Consider the following 13630-nt stretch of genomic DNA (forward strand, 5'->3'; position numbering starts at 1 on the left):
GATGCTGCTCTTCGGAATTGATATGCTGGTCTATAACGCATGTTTGTGAGTAGTTGATTTTAAAACGTATGTTATTAAAAGCCTGCTGAGGATAATGCGCTAGGCTGGTGCGCCCTTTCTTTGTGTTTGTATTTGCTGTATGGTAGAGTGGCCAGATCCTCACTCCCCAGTAAAAATTCACATGACAGTCTGCTTGGAATTTGCCAAAAGGTACCTAAAGAACTCTCAGACCATGAGAAACAAAGATCTCTGATCTGATGAAACAGAGATTGAACTCTTTGGCCTGAATGGCAAGCGTCATGTCTGGAGGAAACCAGGCACCGCTCATCACCTGGCCATCACCATCCCTACATTGAAGCATGGTGGTGACAGCATCATGCTGTGGAGAGGTTTTTGAGCAGCAGGAACAGGGAGACTAGTCAGGATCGAGGAATAGATGAATGCAGCAACGTACGGAGACACCATTGATGAAAACCTGCTCCAGGGAGCTCTGGATTTCAGACTGGGGTAAAGGTTTATTTTCCAACAGGAGAATGACCCTATGTACACAGCCAAGTAAACAAAGGAGTGGCTACTGGACAACTCTGTGAAATGTCCTTGAGTGTCCCAGCCATAGCCCAGACTTGAACCCGATTGAACATCTCCGGAGAGATCTGAAAATGGCTGTGCACCGACGCTACCCATCCAATCTAATGGAGCTTGAGAGGTCCTGCAAAAAAAATAGGTGTTCCAAGCTTGTAGCATCATACTCAAAAAGACTTGAGGTTGTAATTGGTGCCAAAGGTGCTTCAACAAAGTATTGAGCAAAGGCTGTGAATATTTATGTACATGGGATTTTTTTTGTTTATTATTTTTAATAAATTTGCAAAGATTTCAAACAAACTTCCTTTATGTTGTCATTATGGGGTATTGTTTTTTGAATTTTCAGGAAAATAAGGAATTCAATCAATTTTGGAATAAGGCTGTAACATAATAAAATGTGGAAAATTGAAGCGCTGTCAATACTTTTCGGATGCACCGTAATAAGAATATGAGGTCATTGTCAAATTTATTTTGAAATGAACATAAGCAGCAATGATAAATACGCATTATGTTTTCACATGAACTAATTGCATACCTAAAATAAATACATTGTCATTAAAAGATAACATCTATCCTAGGAACTAATATATTAGCCATTACTAAAAATACAGCTCTACCACCCCTCCCCCCCATCGACAATCCCTTAACCTGCAAATTCTGAAGAAAAGTAATGTTGCAAACTCTTACCTGCCACTTAATAACCTAAATCAGGTACAAAAATGTAATCCTTTTGACAAGAAATCTATTAAAATGTACCTGCATTTCAGAAAAACCTTGAACCACCAGATATTTCCACCACAAAGTCACTACCTGGAACTGTAGACTGCAATCCTTAATTTCAAAATGCAGCAACCAGACCCCTGAAAGCCCGGGCAGTCCCATGGAACTTCCACTTTACAAAAGTTCAAGTATAGGCAACACTTCCATTGGATTGCTGAATGCCTCACTTAATTGGTTGCCCACATTACACTCTGATAAGTTACCTCAGCAAAGCAGAGGAAGTTTGTTTTAGATCTTCTGCCCTGATGAGCAACATATGTGCAGATTCTCCTAACTTCTGGACATCTTTTGGACAGGATTGCTGAATATACTTGGCTTGTGTACAATTAACTTCAACACCCACTGAACAATTTGGATGATCAGGCAAACCCAAAACACTCATGAATGTCAGATACGGTCATCGCCACATGTGGCCAAGCCTCCCACAAATCTGGATTACACCTCCAAGAAGAAAAAATCTCTGGCGAAGCAACCTACATGTGCTCTTTGCCTTCAGTCTTCGTAGATTAAATATACTAATGACAATATAAAGGCAACTGCCAACAATCTTTTCAAACAACATCAACGATTACCAAGCATTAAAAACAATTAGGTTTGTTTCACTTTAAAACATTGAAGGCACTGAGTTGTGCATTTGAGCAAACAATCCATGAGTTACAAAAGGTGCTCATACATAAAGGTAAAAATCCTGGTTGATATGGTTAAATGCCCATTTATACTGTTGAGCTACCAAAGTGAAAATCAGCACACAAGTGCAAGTTTCCACTTTTTACAATTATTTCTTGAAGAAATATACATTTTACATATAGGAAATATGCCACTTTGACAATATACAGTAGCGAGGACTGCAAACAATTTTATACAGCCACATAACAGTTCCCGCACAGCAAATCTCCAAATTGTATTCATGCAATTACCAAATACCGGAGTACAAAAATATATACCTTAGCTTAAAAACACCTAAAAACATTTAAAGAGAAGAGTATTTGGTTTTTAAGCATTTTTATGAGCTAGGGTGTAAGGTTTGTATTTTTGTATACTTAAGTATAACTAAAGGCAATTTTTTCTTCGTTTTGGATAGAGTGGGGGGATTCAGTGGTAGGGAGATTCAACCTCTCCATTTGTCATGTTTACCATAATCATCAAAACTGAAGTTATAGAAAATTCTAAAAGGTTGTGTTGTATCCAGAACAGGAATTGAGGGGAATGGGGACACTAGCTCTGATGACAACCAGGACTTCCCTAATTTTGGAGAGATTTCCTCTCACTTCCTGCTACCGGATAGAAATCCACTCAATGGAATATAGAAAAAATATGACAGGATGATCATCCGTTTACATCTGCTTCCGTCAACAGGATCAAAGCCCTATTTTTTCTTATGGATCGGACAAAAAACGAATATAAAAACGGGCAAACTGTCCATTTTGTCATGAAAAAATGGCTCTTGGAATCGTGGTTAAAGCTAAAGTATACCCCCCCAAAAAAAAACCTGCAAGATAATGGCATAATGTGCTAGTATGCATCGCATTCGAGCCTATTATAAAATACTTCCTTTAGAATGAAGCCCCCCGCAGCGGCGCCCAGTCACCGCTGAGGGGGCTGACATGTTCCCCTGGCGTTTCTTCCAAGTTCGCAGGCTCCGGCGCTGTGAGTGGCCGGAGCCGTGATAACGTCACTTCTGCACATGCGTGTGGGAGCCCTCGGTTCTGGCATAAAGCTCTGAAGTTCTGGCACGATATGCCGGACCTTCAGAGTGCATGCACCACTGACGTCAGGGGCTGCATGCAGGGTGAATATCTCCTAAACGGTGAAGGTTTAGGAGATATTAATTTTACCCACAGGTAAGCCTTATTATAGGCTTACCTGTACGTAAAAATAACAAAGCCGGGTATACAACCGCTTTAAGGACTCTAGCTGGCAGATGTAAAAAAAACTGATGTATAAACGGATGAAAAATATTTTTGACTTTAAAACAAAAAAAAGTGACTAAACTGATCAAACGAACGGTCATAATGCATACTTTAGATACAAACTTTTTTTTTTTTACCCTTTAGTGGTTGAACTAGATGGACTTGTGTCTTTACAGCCAGACTAACTATGTAACTATAAATCACAGATCTCCATCTCTGAGAAATGTAAGCAGCCAAAATCAGCATGAGGTGACCTGACCCTTATGATTTTAATGTGTATTATAATCAGAATTGTTTTAACTACTTTGAAGAAATAAAAGGAAAAAAAAAATACAACCTCAGCTTACCACATCCTGAGTAGTTGTAAAGTCAGGTATGATTTTTGCTCTACGACCGATATGCACTACTGTGCTTGGTGATTTTATATTCTATTTTCTGCACAATAAGCAATTTCCTACACTGTGGTTCAGAGGGCTGTGTTAAGTGCAAACACACCTTGCATCATTAGGATTTTTTTTTTCTTAATTTAAGCACGGTATTTAGGGGGGCAATTGCACCAATCACATATTAAGATGTATAGTTTCCTATATAATAAACATTTTTGTAATTGTTGCATTTCTCATTATTTAGGAAATAAAACATGGAGACTTTTCACAGTATATTGCTTCATTCCTCAGACAGACTAAACTGCGATCAGTGAACAATGTCTTGTCTGCAACCATCAACTCTACTAAGCAAAAGAAAGATCTTTGAGCAATGATCTTACCATATAGTCAAGGGAACGTTTAAGGATATTTCGAAGACAAATAGGGACACAACCGCGGTAAGAACCTTCAATGAAAAAATGAAAATGATACATATTATTAAAATGACTTTAGAAGACAAAATCACAGATATTCAGATTGCATTTCTAGCCATTTTTATTATTTTAGAGGAAATGAGGAAGGGTTAGATTGGAGAACATACTAGAGAAAGGTTAAAAACAGGAAGTTCAGCCCACTGCAATGACAGATAACAAGAGTATGCAGTCAAGAATAAATACTATATCAATGTTATTACTCTTCTCAGCCCTAAACAACTTTGGATAGTGTTCCACTTTAAAGGGCAATTCACATGTGACAACACGCACATTACCAAAACTCATGATAAAACATAAAACCGCCTTTGCACAGCATTGCAGAGCAGTACACAGTTTCCTACGTTGCCATACATTGTGATAACACATGGTAAAGTGCCATTTAGTATGGTACCACACCTAGCCAACATACCACCACTAGCAACGAAACACACAGCTGTGAACCCCCTATGCATTGTGGGGCTGTTAAGGCTAGATTTAGATCTTGGGGGCCTGAGGCACATCAGGTTCGGGGGGGGGGGGGCTCTCATACACAGAACTGGTTTACATTCTTGAAGACAGTCACATATTTTTAAAATGCATGACACGTCGTCATTCTGAAGTCATGCGTGCACACACACATGCAGTAACAGCGCTCTACAGTGCATCCGGAAAGTATTCACAGTGCTTCACTTTTTCCACATTTTGTTATGTTACAGCCTTTTTCCAAAATGGATTAAATTCATTATTTTCCTCAAAATTCTACAAACAATGCCCCATAATGACAATGTGAAGGAAGTTTTTTGAAATCTTTGCAAACTTATTAAAAAAAAAAAACGAAAAAAAATCCCATGTACATAAGTATTCACAGCCTTTGCTCAATACTTTGTTAAAACACCTTTAGAACCAATTACAGCCTCAAGTCTTTTTGAGTATGATGCTAAAAGCTTGACACTCCTATTTTTGGGCAGTTTCTCCCATTTTTCTTTGCGGGACCTCTCAAGCTTCATCAGGTTGGATGGGGAGCGTCAGTGCACAGCCATTTTTAGATTCTCTTCAGAGATGTTCAATCAGGTTCAAGTCAAGGAAGAGTCCTGGTGCTTCCAAACATCTTCCATTTACAGATGATGGAGGCCACTGTGCTTATTGGGACCCTCAATACTGCAGACATTATTCTTTACCCTTCCCCAGATCTGTGTCTCGATAAAATCCTGTCTTGGAGGTGTACATGGGCAGAAAAGCCTTTAGTCATTCAGAATAAACAATTTGTAGGCAGTGGCGGTGCACGTCTAGAAAAGCCTTTAGTCATTCAGAATAAACAATGTGTAGGCAGTGGCGGTGCATGTCTAGTAAAGCCTTTAGTCATTCAGAATAAACAATGTGTAGGCAGTGGCGGCGCATGTCTAGAAAAGCCTTTAGTCATTCAGAATAAACAATGTGTAGGCAGTGGCGGTGCATGTATAGAAAAGCCTTTAGTCATTCAGAATAAACAATGTGTAGGCAGTGGCGGTGCATGTCTAGAAAAGCCTTTAGTCATTCAGAATAAACAATGTGTAGGCAGTGGCGGTGCATGTCTAGAAAAGCCTTTAGTCATTCAGAATAAACAATGTGTAGGCAGTGGCGGTGCATGTCTAGAAAAGCCTTTAGTCAGTCAGAATAAACAATGTGTAGGCAGTGGTGGCGCATGTGCAGAACGACCTAAGCCTTTAGTCATTCAGAATAAACAATGTGTAGGCAGTAGCAGAGCATGTCTAGAAAAGCCTTTAGTCAGTTAGAATAAACAATGTGAAGGCAGTGGCGGCGCATGTGCAGAACAACCTAAGCCTTAAGTCATTCAGAATAAACAATGTGTAGGCAGTGGCGAGTGATGTGCAGAATGACCTAGGTCTTTAGTACAGGGGTCTCAAACCGGTGGCCCTCCAGCTTTTGCAGAACTATAATTCCCATGAGGCATTGCAAGGCTGACAGTTACAAGCATGACTCCCATAGGCAGAGACATGATGGGACTTGTAGCTCTGTAACAGCAGGAGGGCTGCCAGTTTCAGACCCCTGCTTTAGTCATTCAGAATGTGCAAAATGACCTCAGCCTTAAGTCATTCAGAAAAAACAAAGTGTAGGTAGTGGCGGCACATTTGCAGAATGACTTCATCACAGTAATGCACCACACTACAATATTTACAAAAAGTCTCTTTCTCCACTTAACATCTGCAAAATCTTTAACCAACTTATTAAACTGAATCATCTTGAGGACACTGAAGGGGTCATTGCAGTTTTCTAAAAATCTTTATCAGAGCCAGTTTCCTGATCAACCTTTCTCCCGAACAACTAGTGACTATTATGCTCCAAAATATTCAAAGAGCTACATTAACACCGGTAAAGGTATCAACAAGCCTCTCATGTATTAGAGCTGCCTGTTGAGATGGGGTGGGACATGGGCTTGGCAAAGGCTGCAAACAGGACAATTTTCTCAACAAACACACTACTGAAGTCTCGAGGAAAAATATGTTTAAATTATTACTATTTTTTTTTTTTAGAGGAAGTCTGGGGCCCCCCCTGCTGGGGGGGCCCGGGGCAATTGGCCCTTTTGCCCCCTTATAAATCCAGCACTCTATTCAAGCATGGCCAACTGTTGTCCTCATGAGGAAGCCTGCCCCAAAGATTGCCATACAGCCATCACTGAAGTGTATGCAGACAGGATGCAGCTTCAAAGGGGCTGCAAGAGATCAGCAGCACTGCTGTGATGTAACAAAAGCTAAAAACGTTTTTATTTTAAAGAATTGTCAATTGTCATCCAGTTGGGATTTACACCCTTTGAAGTGTTTTAATAAATACTAGACTCAGGGCTGTTTTTACTTTTCAGAAAAAATAGTGATGCTCGGCACCCTGCTCCTGCGCTCAGAACCTGGTCCTCAGGCTGCCTCTATCACGGAACTTACACTTGGCATCCACTATGGCTAAGCTTTGCTGCCCTCTACGACCGGGGTGGTTGACAACCAGACGCTGTAAATAGAAAACAAAGAAAGGGGCGCACCAGCCTAGCACATTATCCTCAGCGAGCTTTATTAATAAAAAAGTTAAAATCAGCTACTCACAAACATGCGCAAAAGTCAAGCATTTCAATTCCATAGAGCAGCATCTTTATAGGAGTCAAATGTCTCGTAAAGACGGAGGGCTGACGCAATTCGATGCCGTGCCTCTTCCTCAGAGCCTCAAGGCACGGCCTCGAAACGCGTCAGCCCTCTGTCTTTACGAGACATTGGACTCCTATAAAGATGCTGCTCTATGGGATTGAAATGCTTGACTTTTACGCATGTTTGTGAGTAGCCGATTTTAACTTTTTTATTAATAAAGCTCGCTGAGGATAATGCGCTAGGCTGGTGCGCCCCTTTCTTTGTTTTCTATTTACACTGTTTTTACTTTTACCCGTTTAACATATAGCACAAAAAACTATGCAGCAGTGTTCATGTTCTTTGCTTTGTTTTTCATGTTATGTCTTTCACAATGAGAGGAATGTTGAAAAGCATCCTATTTTTGGTCAGAAATATTTGAGCTTTGAATAGCGTTAGAAAGAATGAGTGGCCCGGGAGTGTTCTGGTCTCCTGTGTCCTTGCACGACTTCCTGGCTGATGCCAGTTCACAGAGAGAGACGGGATCACAGGTTCAGCTCAGGAGAGATCATGTGCCTACTTGTTTAGCAAACACAATAAGAAAACTTGGCACACGAGACGTGGACGGAGCGATTTCACCCTGTCATTAATAAGGAGAGTTGCCAAAGAATCGTCCAGATTTTTCCACTAAAATATTTGCACAATAGTTCTCTGAACTGTTATGGGGAGTATTTAAAAAAACACAATCTATTTTTATTTCTATAATTATTTTCTTACAGATTTTAGCCAGGTACTTTTCCATCTACAGAATGCAGAATCGAATCAAAGCTTACTTTTTCAACAGAAATCAAGTATTGCACAAACTTTAGATTTCAATAGAAATACAGGGCTTGCAAGACAACAAATGATACTGTAGGTAGAGCTACATGATTTTCTCAGCAGTGTCTGTAAAGTAGGGATCTCAAATATAAACGCAAGCTGTCCAGCAAATAGCCCATCTAATGATTTGTCTATATTGTAGGAACAAGCATGATAACATAATTTGGTGCTGGTCAGAATAAGGGAATGGCAATCATGATGACTGCTGTACAAGCATTAGGGAGACAAAAGTTAAAGCCCCCTTTCCATTCTACAAACAGCTGGGCAATATCAGTCTACAGTCTCATCAGTTCCCAGTACAAAGCAGCTGCTCAGATCTTTCTTTCAGGAAATGTGAAGAAATTCTCAGAGTAGGGTTGTTTTACAGGAAAGAATTTTAGGTCAATGGGCAATCTGCGAGTATTATATGTTATAATGCTCCTATGCACAACACTCTTGGTGTGAACAGGTACATTAATACCAGGTCTAATTATTTCATCTTTGAATAGCCTGGGGAAGTTAAAGAGTTTCTCTTGGGTTTTTACTGCAATCTGTGCCCCGCTCTCACTTTTAGTCCTTGTGCACCAGAACAAGAAATTACATGGCTAGTGTCACCAGTGAAAGGAAGACATTGACACCTATAAAAACCTACAGATGTTCTAACCTTGCCTCACTATATTTGACATACAGTTTTTCATCCCATTGAAAATATTTCATCACTTCCTGTCCCTGTGAAATATGTTCCTAAGACATAAAAGGAAACAAAATCTCCTCTGAAGTGACACAAACAGGTATAAAAACCTAATATTGTATAGGTTTCTGAAACCGCTACTCTAACCCGGAAGGGCAAAGCCTTACAGAACATAGAAATACATGCATGATTGGTTCTTAACCCCTTGGTGCCGGCCGAATTTAAAATGCGGCCTCTCAGTGGGTGCACCTTGGCATATTTGCGTGAATAAGTGTGTATTCACCTGTGCAGAGAGAGCGTGCCCTGCATGCTCCCAGCACAGTTACTGGACCTTAACAGAAAGCCGTTGATCGCTACTTGCCACATAGCTATGGTTACATGATCAGGAACCTGGGCATCCTAAACCACTTAAATGGCAGTGAGGCGCCAGCTCAATGTCATACTTACATGCTCTGTGCAGCAGTGCTGCAGAGAGCAGCCCAGATCCTCCGCCGTCGCTCCTGGCTCCTCCCTCCTGTCGAATGCCCCCAGAGCAAACAGTTTGCAATAGGGAAACTCAAGCAGACATACTCCCGAGCCGCTGCTTTGCGTGTCCATTCAGACTCGGCCCTGCCCCCTCTCTCTCCTCATTGGCTCACTGGCTGTGATTGACAACGCCTCCCACCTCAGCCAATGAGGGAGGAAGGGAGAGTCCCCAGAGAGCCGAGACACACTTGTGCACATCGCTGGATCGCGATGGAGCTCAGGTGAATAATAGGAGGGCTGCTGCACACAGAAGGTTTCTCACCTTCATGCATAGAATGCATGAAGGTAAAAACCTTCAGCCTTTAGAATCACTTTAATTCAAAGATGATTTGATTGGCGATCATCATAGCTCTGATCAAGGGGATTTATTAAACCTCCCAAAATGCTTGGGCTATAATTGCAAGGGAATAAACTAAAGTGGCTCTAAAGTCAAGACATTTTTTTTTTTACATTCCCTGCATTGGATAAAAAAATGTCCTACTACTTGCTCTTTCCTCCTTCCTCGTTAAACACTTGCCTGAGTCCTATCTCGATCCAGCGCTGTGCCAGCTGCAGCAGTGCTGCTATCTCTTCCTCACCCCACAGGATATAGAGCTGAGTGAATCATTGGCTCCTTCTGCTGTCAGTCAAATCATGTGAAAAGAGAGTGATGGGGGGAGGTGGAGCTGAACCCCGCTGTTTGTGTCTAAGGACACACACAGCCCAGCTTGGGAGCACGTCCCCATAAGTGCCCCCTTGGCACGCAGCTTGCTGAGGGGGCACTTGGAGTAGAGGAGGAGCAGACCGCACCGGAGGGGGGACTTCAGAAAAGGAACTAAGCAGCCGCTCTGTGCAATACCATTGCACAGAGCAGGTAAATTGAACAGGTTTGTTGTTTTAAGAAAAAAAAAAAAAAAAAACTTGAAACACATTGTCTAGGATTGCAAAAATCACATCAAGACTCTTTAAAATAACAGACATTTGTCCATCATTGCCCTTCTAGACTGTAGTAGAGTAATTAGCATTTGTTGTACCATATGTTGATTTCTACTGTACAGAAGGCCCCTTTGTGCCATGCCACGTTGACCATGTGAGCCGTCTAGAGCTTGCAACACATGACAGCCCTTGATTTGCACAGATTGTTCTCTTTCCCAGTCCAGGGGGAAAAAAAACTGGCAGAGGATTAAATTGAAAATAAAAAAAACAAAATGTCCTAGCTTTAGATGGGCAAAAAAAACAGTAAGGCCAAAGCTTTTTTGGTCATAGTTCACTTCTGGTTCACAGCAGTGCATTTACTTTTGCTCTCATGCGACCCAGAATGAATGTCGGGATCCATATAGATGCCTGTCCAGGCACGCCAGTGAGAGTTTGAGCGAAGCACTCACCCCCTCCTCTCCAGCTTGGTGCACTAGTAAGCTCTAGAGGGGCAGAGCAGAGAGCGGTGGCTGACCATCCCTGATCTCTGCTCAGAGTGGACCAAGAAGTGAGCGATCAGCAGTCATGTGATCGCTCAGTTCTCGGGCTTAGAGCTGAAGAGAAACAGCTGCAACATCAGACCGATGCTGCCGCATGGAGATGACTATGTATGTTTGTTTCTTATTTTTTTTAACAATCCCACACTTCTTCTTTAACTATACCTATGGAACGCTATTTAAACTGTGCCTCCCTTTTGCTATAAAACAGAGGAAAATATAGTTTGGTGAATGAACCCGGTGAAGTCCAATTAAACATTCAGTTTGATTCAGGTATACATTCCTGGTTCATCAAAACAAAAAGTGTTTACAGCTCATTTTATTTAGAAAGCAGTCCCAGCCTGTGTAGAAAAGGCAGTCCCCTGCCAGAATGCTACAGAGAAGGACTCTTTCCTTCAGTGTGATCTTTCTGCAGAGGTCCAACACACCCATTATGGCGTGAGACCTGAAGCTCTGCTATCAGCAAACCTCATATGGCCTGCTGATTCCCCCGCTGAGCAAGGGAACAGGCTTTTTCAGGAGACATTTTTCTATTCAGGCTGTGGCTGCTTTCTAAGGAAAATGAATGGTAAAGCTGACCATAGACAGATCGAAATTCATCCAGTTTTTAAATTAAAAGAAAAAAAAAAAATAAGTGAATACCAGCTGGTGAAAACATTTTGTTCATATGCTATTAGTATAAAGGGCAATTATTTTGCCCTTAGGACTTATAAATTCTTCAAGCCAAAAAATAACCAGTTATTCTCAGCAATCAGAGGCACAGGTGGGGGACTTGTTCTTTCTTAAAACACATCATACAACTATTTACAAAAGGAGTGTCCTTTATCCTTTATGAAAAGAATGCATGGCCGATATATTCCTCAAAAGGGGATATTTTTATTTTACAGATAAATTATCAGCATAATCTATATTTTGAAGTACATACAATTTTGAAAAATTGCCAAAAAAAAAAAAAAAAACACATCTTCACTTGTGGCCTTTTTGGATCTCAGCCAATGTTCTGCACTGTACAAGGAACAAACACACCACTTGTTTGAGAACAATGTACATGAACATGGAACAACCTAAAATCATTTTATGAAATTATCATTAATTGTTTTCTAGACCTATTCAATCTTATGCAGTTAAACTTGTCATTCTGATTTGGAAATATTGTAATATTTTTTTTTTAAGTGCTGAAACAAGGGTGGGAATGTCTGTCTGCTATAAATAAATGATCAGTCCCAGTGTTGAAAAACAGAAAAATTAATGCGAAAAGCAGTAGCCAATCACATAAGAACAGAAAAAAACGTGTGCAGACTTCCAAAGTCAATCATATACTGTATCAAATAGCAACATCCTCCCAAGCAATAAAGAAAATCCAGTGACTTAATGCTATGTGTGATCCGTCCTCATGCGTTTCGTCACTATCTGTGTGACTTTCAAAAAGGAAACAATATAGTGAATTTCATTTATGCATGATTTTTTGTAATTATCCTTCATATTTATTTCTTGATCACACATAGCATTAGGTCAGTGGATTTATTTATTGCTTGGGAAGAAGTTGCGTGGCAATATTTGATATAGGATTATGGTTTGATGACGAAACAGAGTACTGGGTGGGAACAACATTAGTAGATTTAGAGAATTTTTTATTTATTATTGATTTTGTATTGGTAGAACACTTTTTTGGGTTAGAGGTCACAGATATCCCAATTTACTTCCAAAGTTATTATGGTTTTAAGGAACGGACAATTGAACTTTTAAAAAATATACAGAAATCATAGCTGGCAGCAGAATGTAATGAAAAGTTGATTTGACCGTTTTTTTTTTAGTTTAGACCTTAGATATGTGAGACAGTAAAGAAACACAGACGGTGTTAAGGATATGAACACGTGTGCATGGAGGTTGTACACAGATATAGCTTGAGAGTTTACAATACTTTTGTGACACAACCTATTGTAAGGATGAAAAATCATCCCCCAAGCTTGCAAAGCTCCTAAAAAATTAAAAGTTTGGTTACCTTGAGAAAGCAAAAAGTAAGTTTGATCGATCTATAAAGAGATGAGAGCAAAGAAAGGAAATGAGACATAGCTTTGGAAATATGACACAGACAAGTGTCCAACCCCAGAAACAGAGCAGATCCAGATGGTGCTTACAGGACTAGGTATGAAGCCATAACTACTTATAAAGAGATTCAATTGTAAGTTTCTATAGAGGCCTGATGCTCCACAAAGCAGGGCTCTTTGGAAAAAGTGATAAGAGAATAGGGTACTCATTGCTGAAAAACACATGAAATCATGCTTCTAAAAAGCATGTTAGAGAAACGGCAAATGTGGAAAAAAGTTCTATGGCCTCGTGAGACCAACTTTTTTGATTCAGCACAAACTGCTAGTTGAGTTGAAAAGCCAACATTGGTTATCACCCCGAGAACAGCATCCCTAAGGTGGTGGTGGTGGTAGTAGCATCAAGTTGGGGACATATTTTATCAACGTAGACTATTTGAAAAAAATAAAAGGCAGTTCTAGAGGACAATGTGTTCTTTTTAGTGTGCAAGAGAACAGAGATGGGGATGGGTGGGTACCTTGCAAACACGCCAAATACCGTAGGCCAGGGCTTTTTTCCCCTCAGAGAATAGGTGTAGGAACACCTCCCTTCTGAGTCACCCATTGACTCCGCCCAATACCCACCTCTGAGCACCGTTCCTTTGTTCCAACTCCCAGTACCACCCTTTAAGAGAATAAAGAACCAGGTACCATTTTGTGACTCTAAGTATTCTGTATGGAATGTGTTAATGATAACAAGAAAGGCAGCAAAATGGATCTAGCTACAATGGACACCCCAACAACAATAGATCCACCCCAGTAAAAATGGACTCCCAATAGCCAGCATCAATAGACCCTCTATAACAC

General features: G+C 40.6%; 1 protein-coding gene across 1 annotated transcript in view; it reads right to left on the reverse strand.

Moving 5' to 3' along the window:
- Positions 1–13630, reverse strand: part of TMEM241 (transmembrane protein 241) — a 255723-nt gene that overhangs the window by 26745 nt on the left and 215348 nt on the right. Inside the window, exon 14 of the mRNA XM_082258680.1 lies at positions 4039–4103. Within this exon, the coding sequence (XP_082114806.1) occupies positions 4039–4103 (65 nt within the window). The remainder of the gene's footprint in view (positions 1–4038; positions 4104–13630) is intronic.

This window comes from Pelophylax lessonae, assembly GCF_965119305.1.
Source record: "Pelophylax lessonae genome assembly, chromosome: 5".
Taxonomy (NCBI): Eukaryota; Metazoa; Chordata; class Amphibia; order Anura; family Ranidae; genus Pelophylax; species Pelophylax lessonae.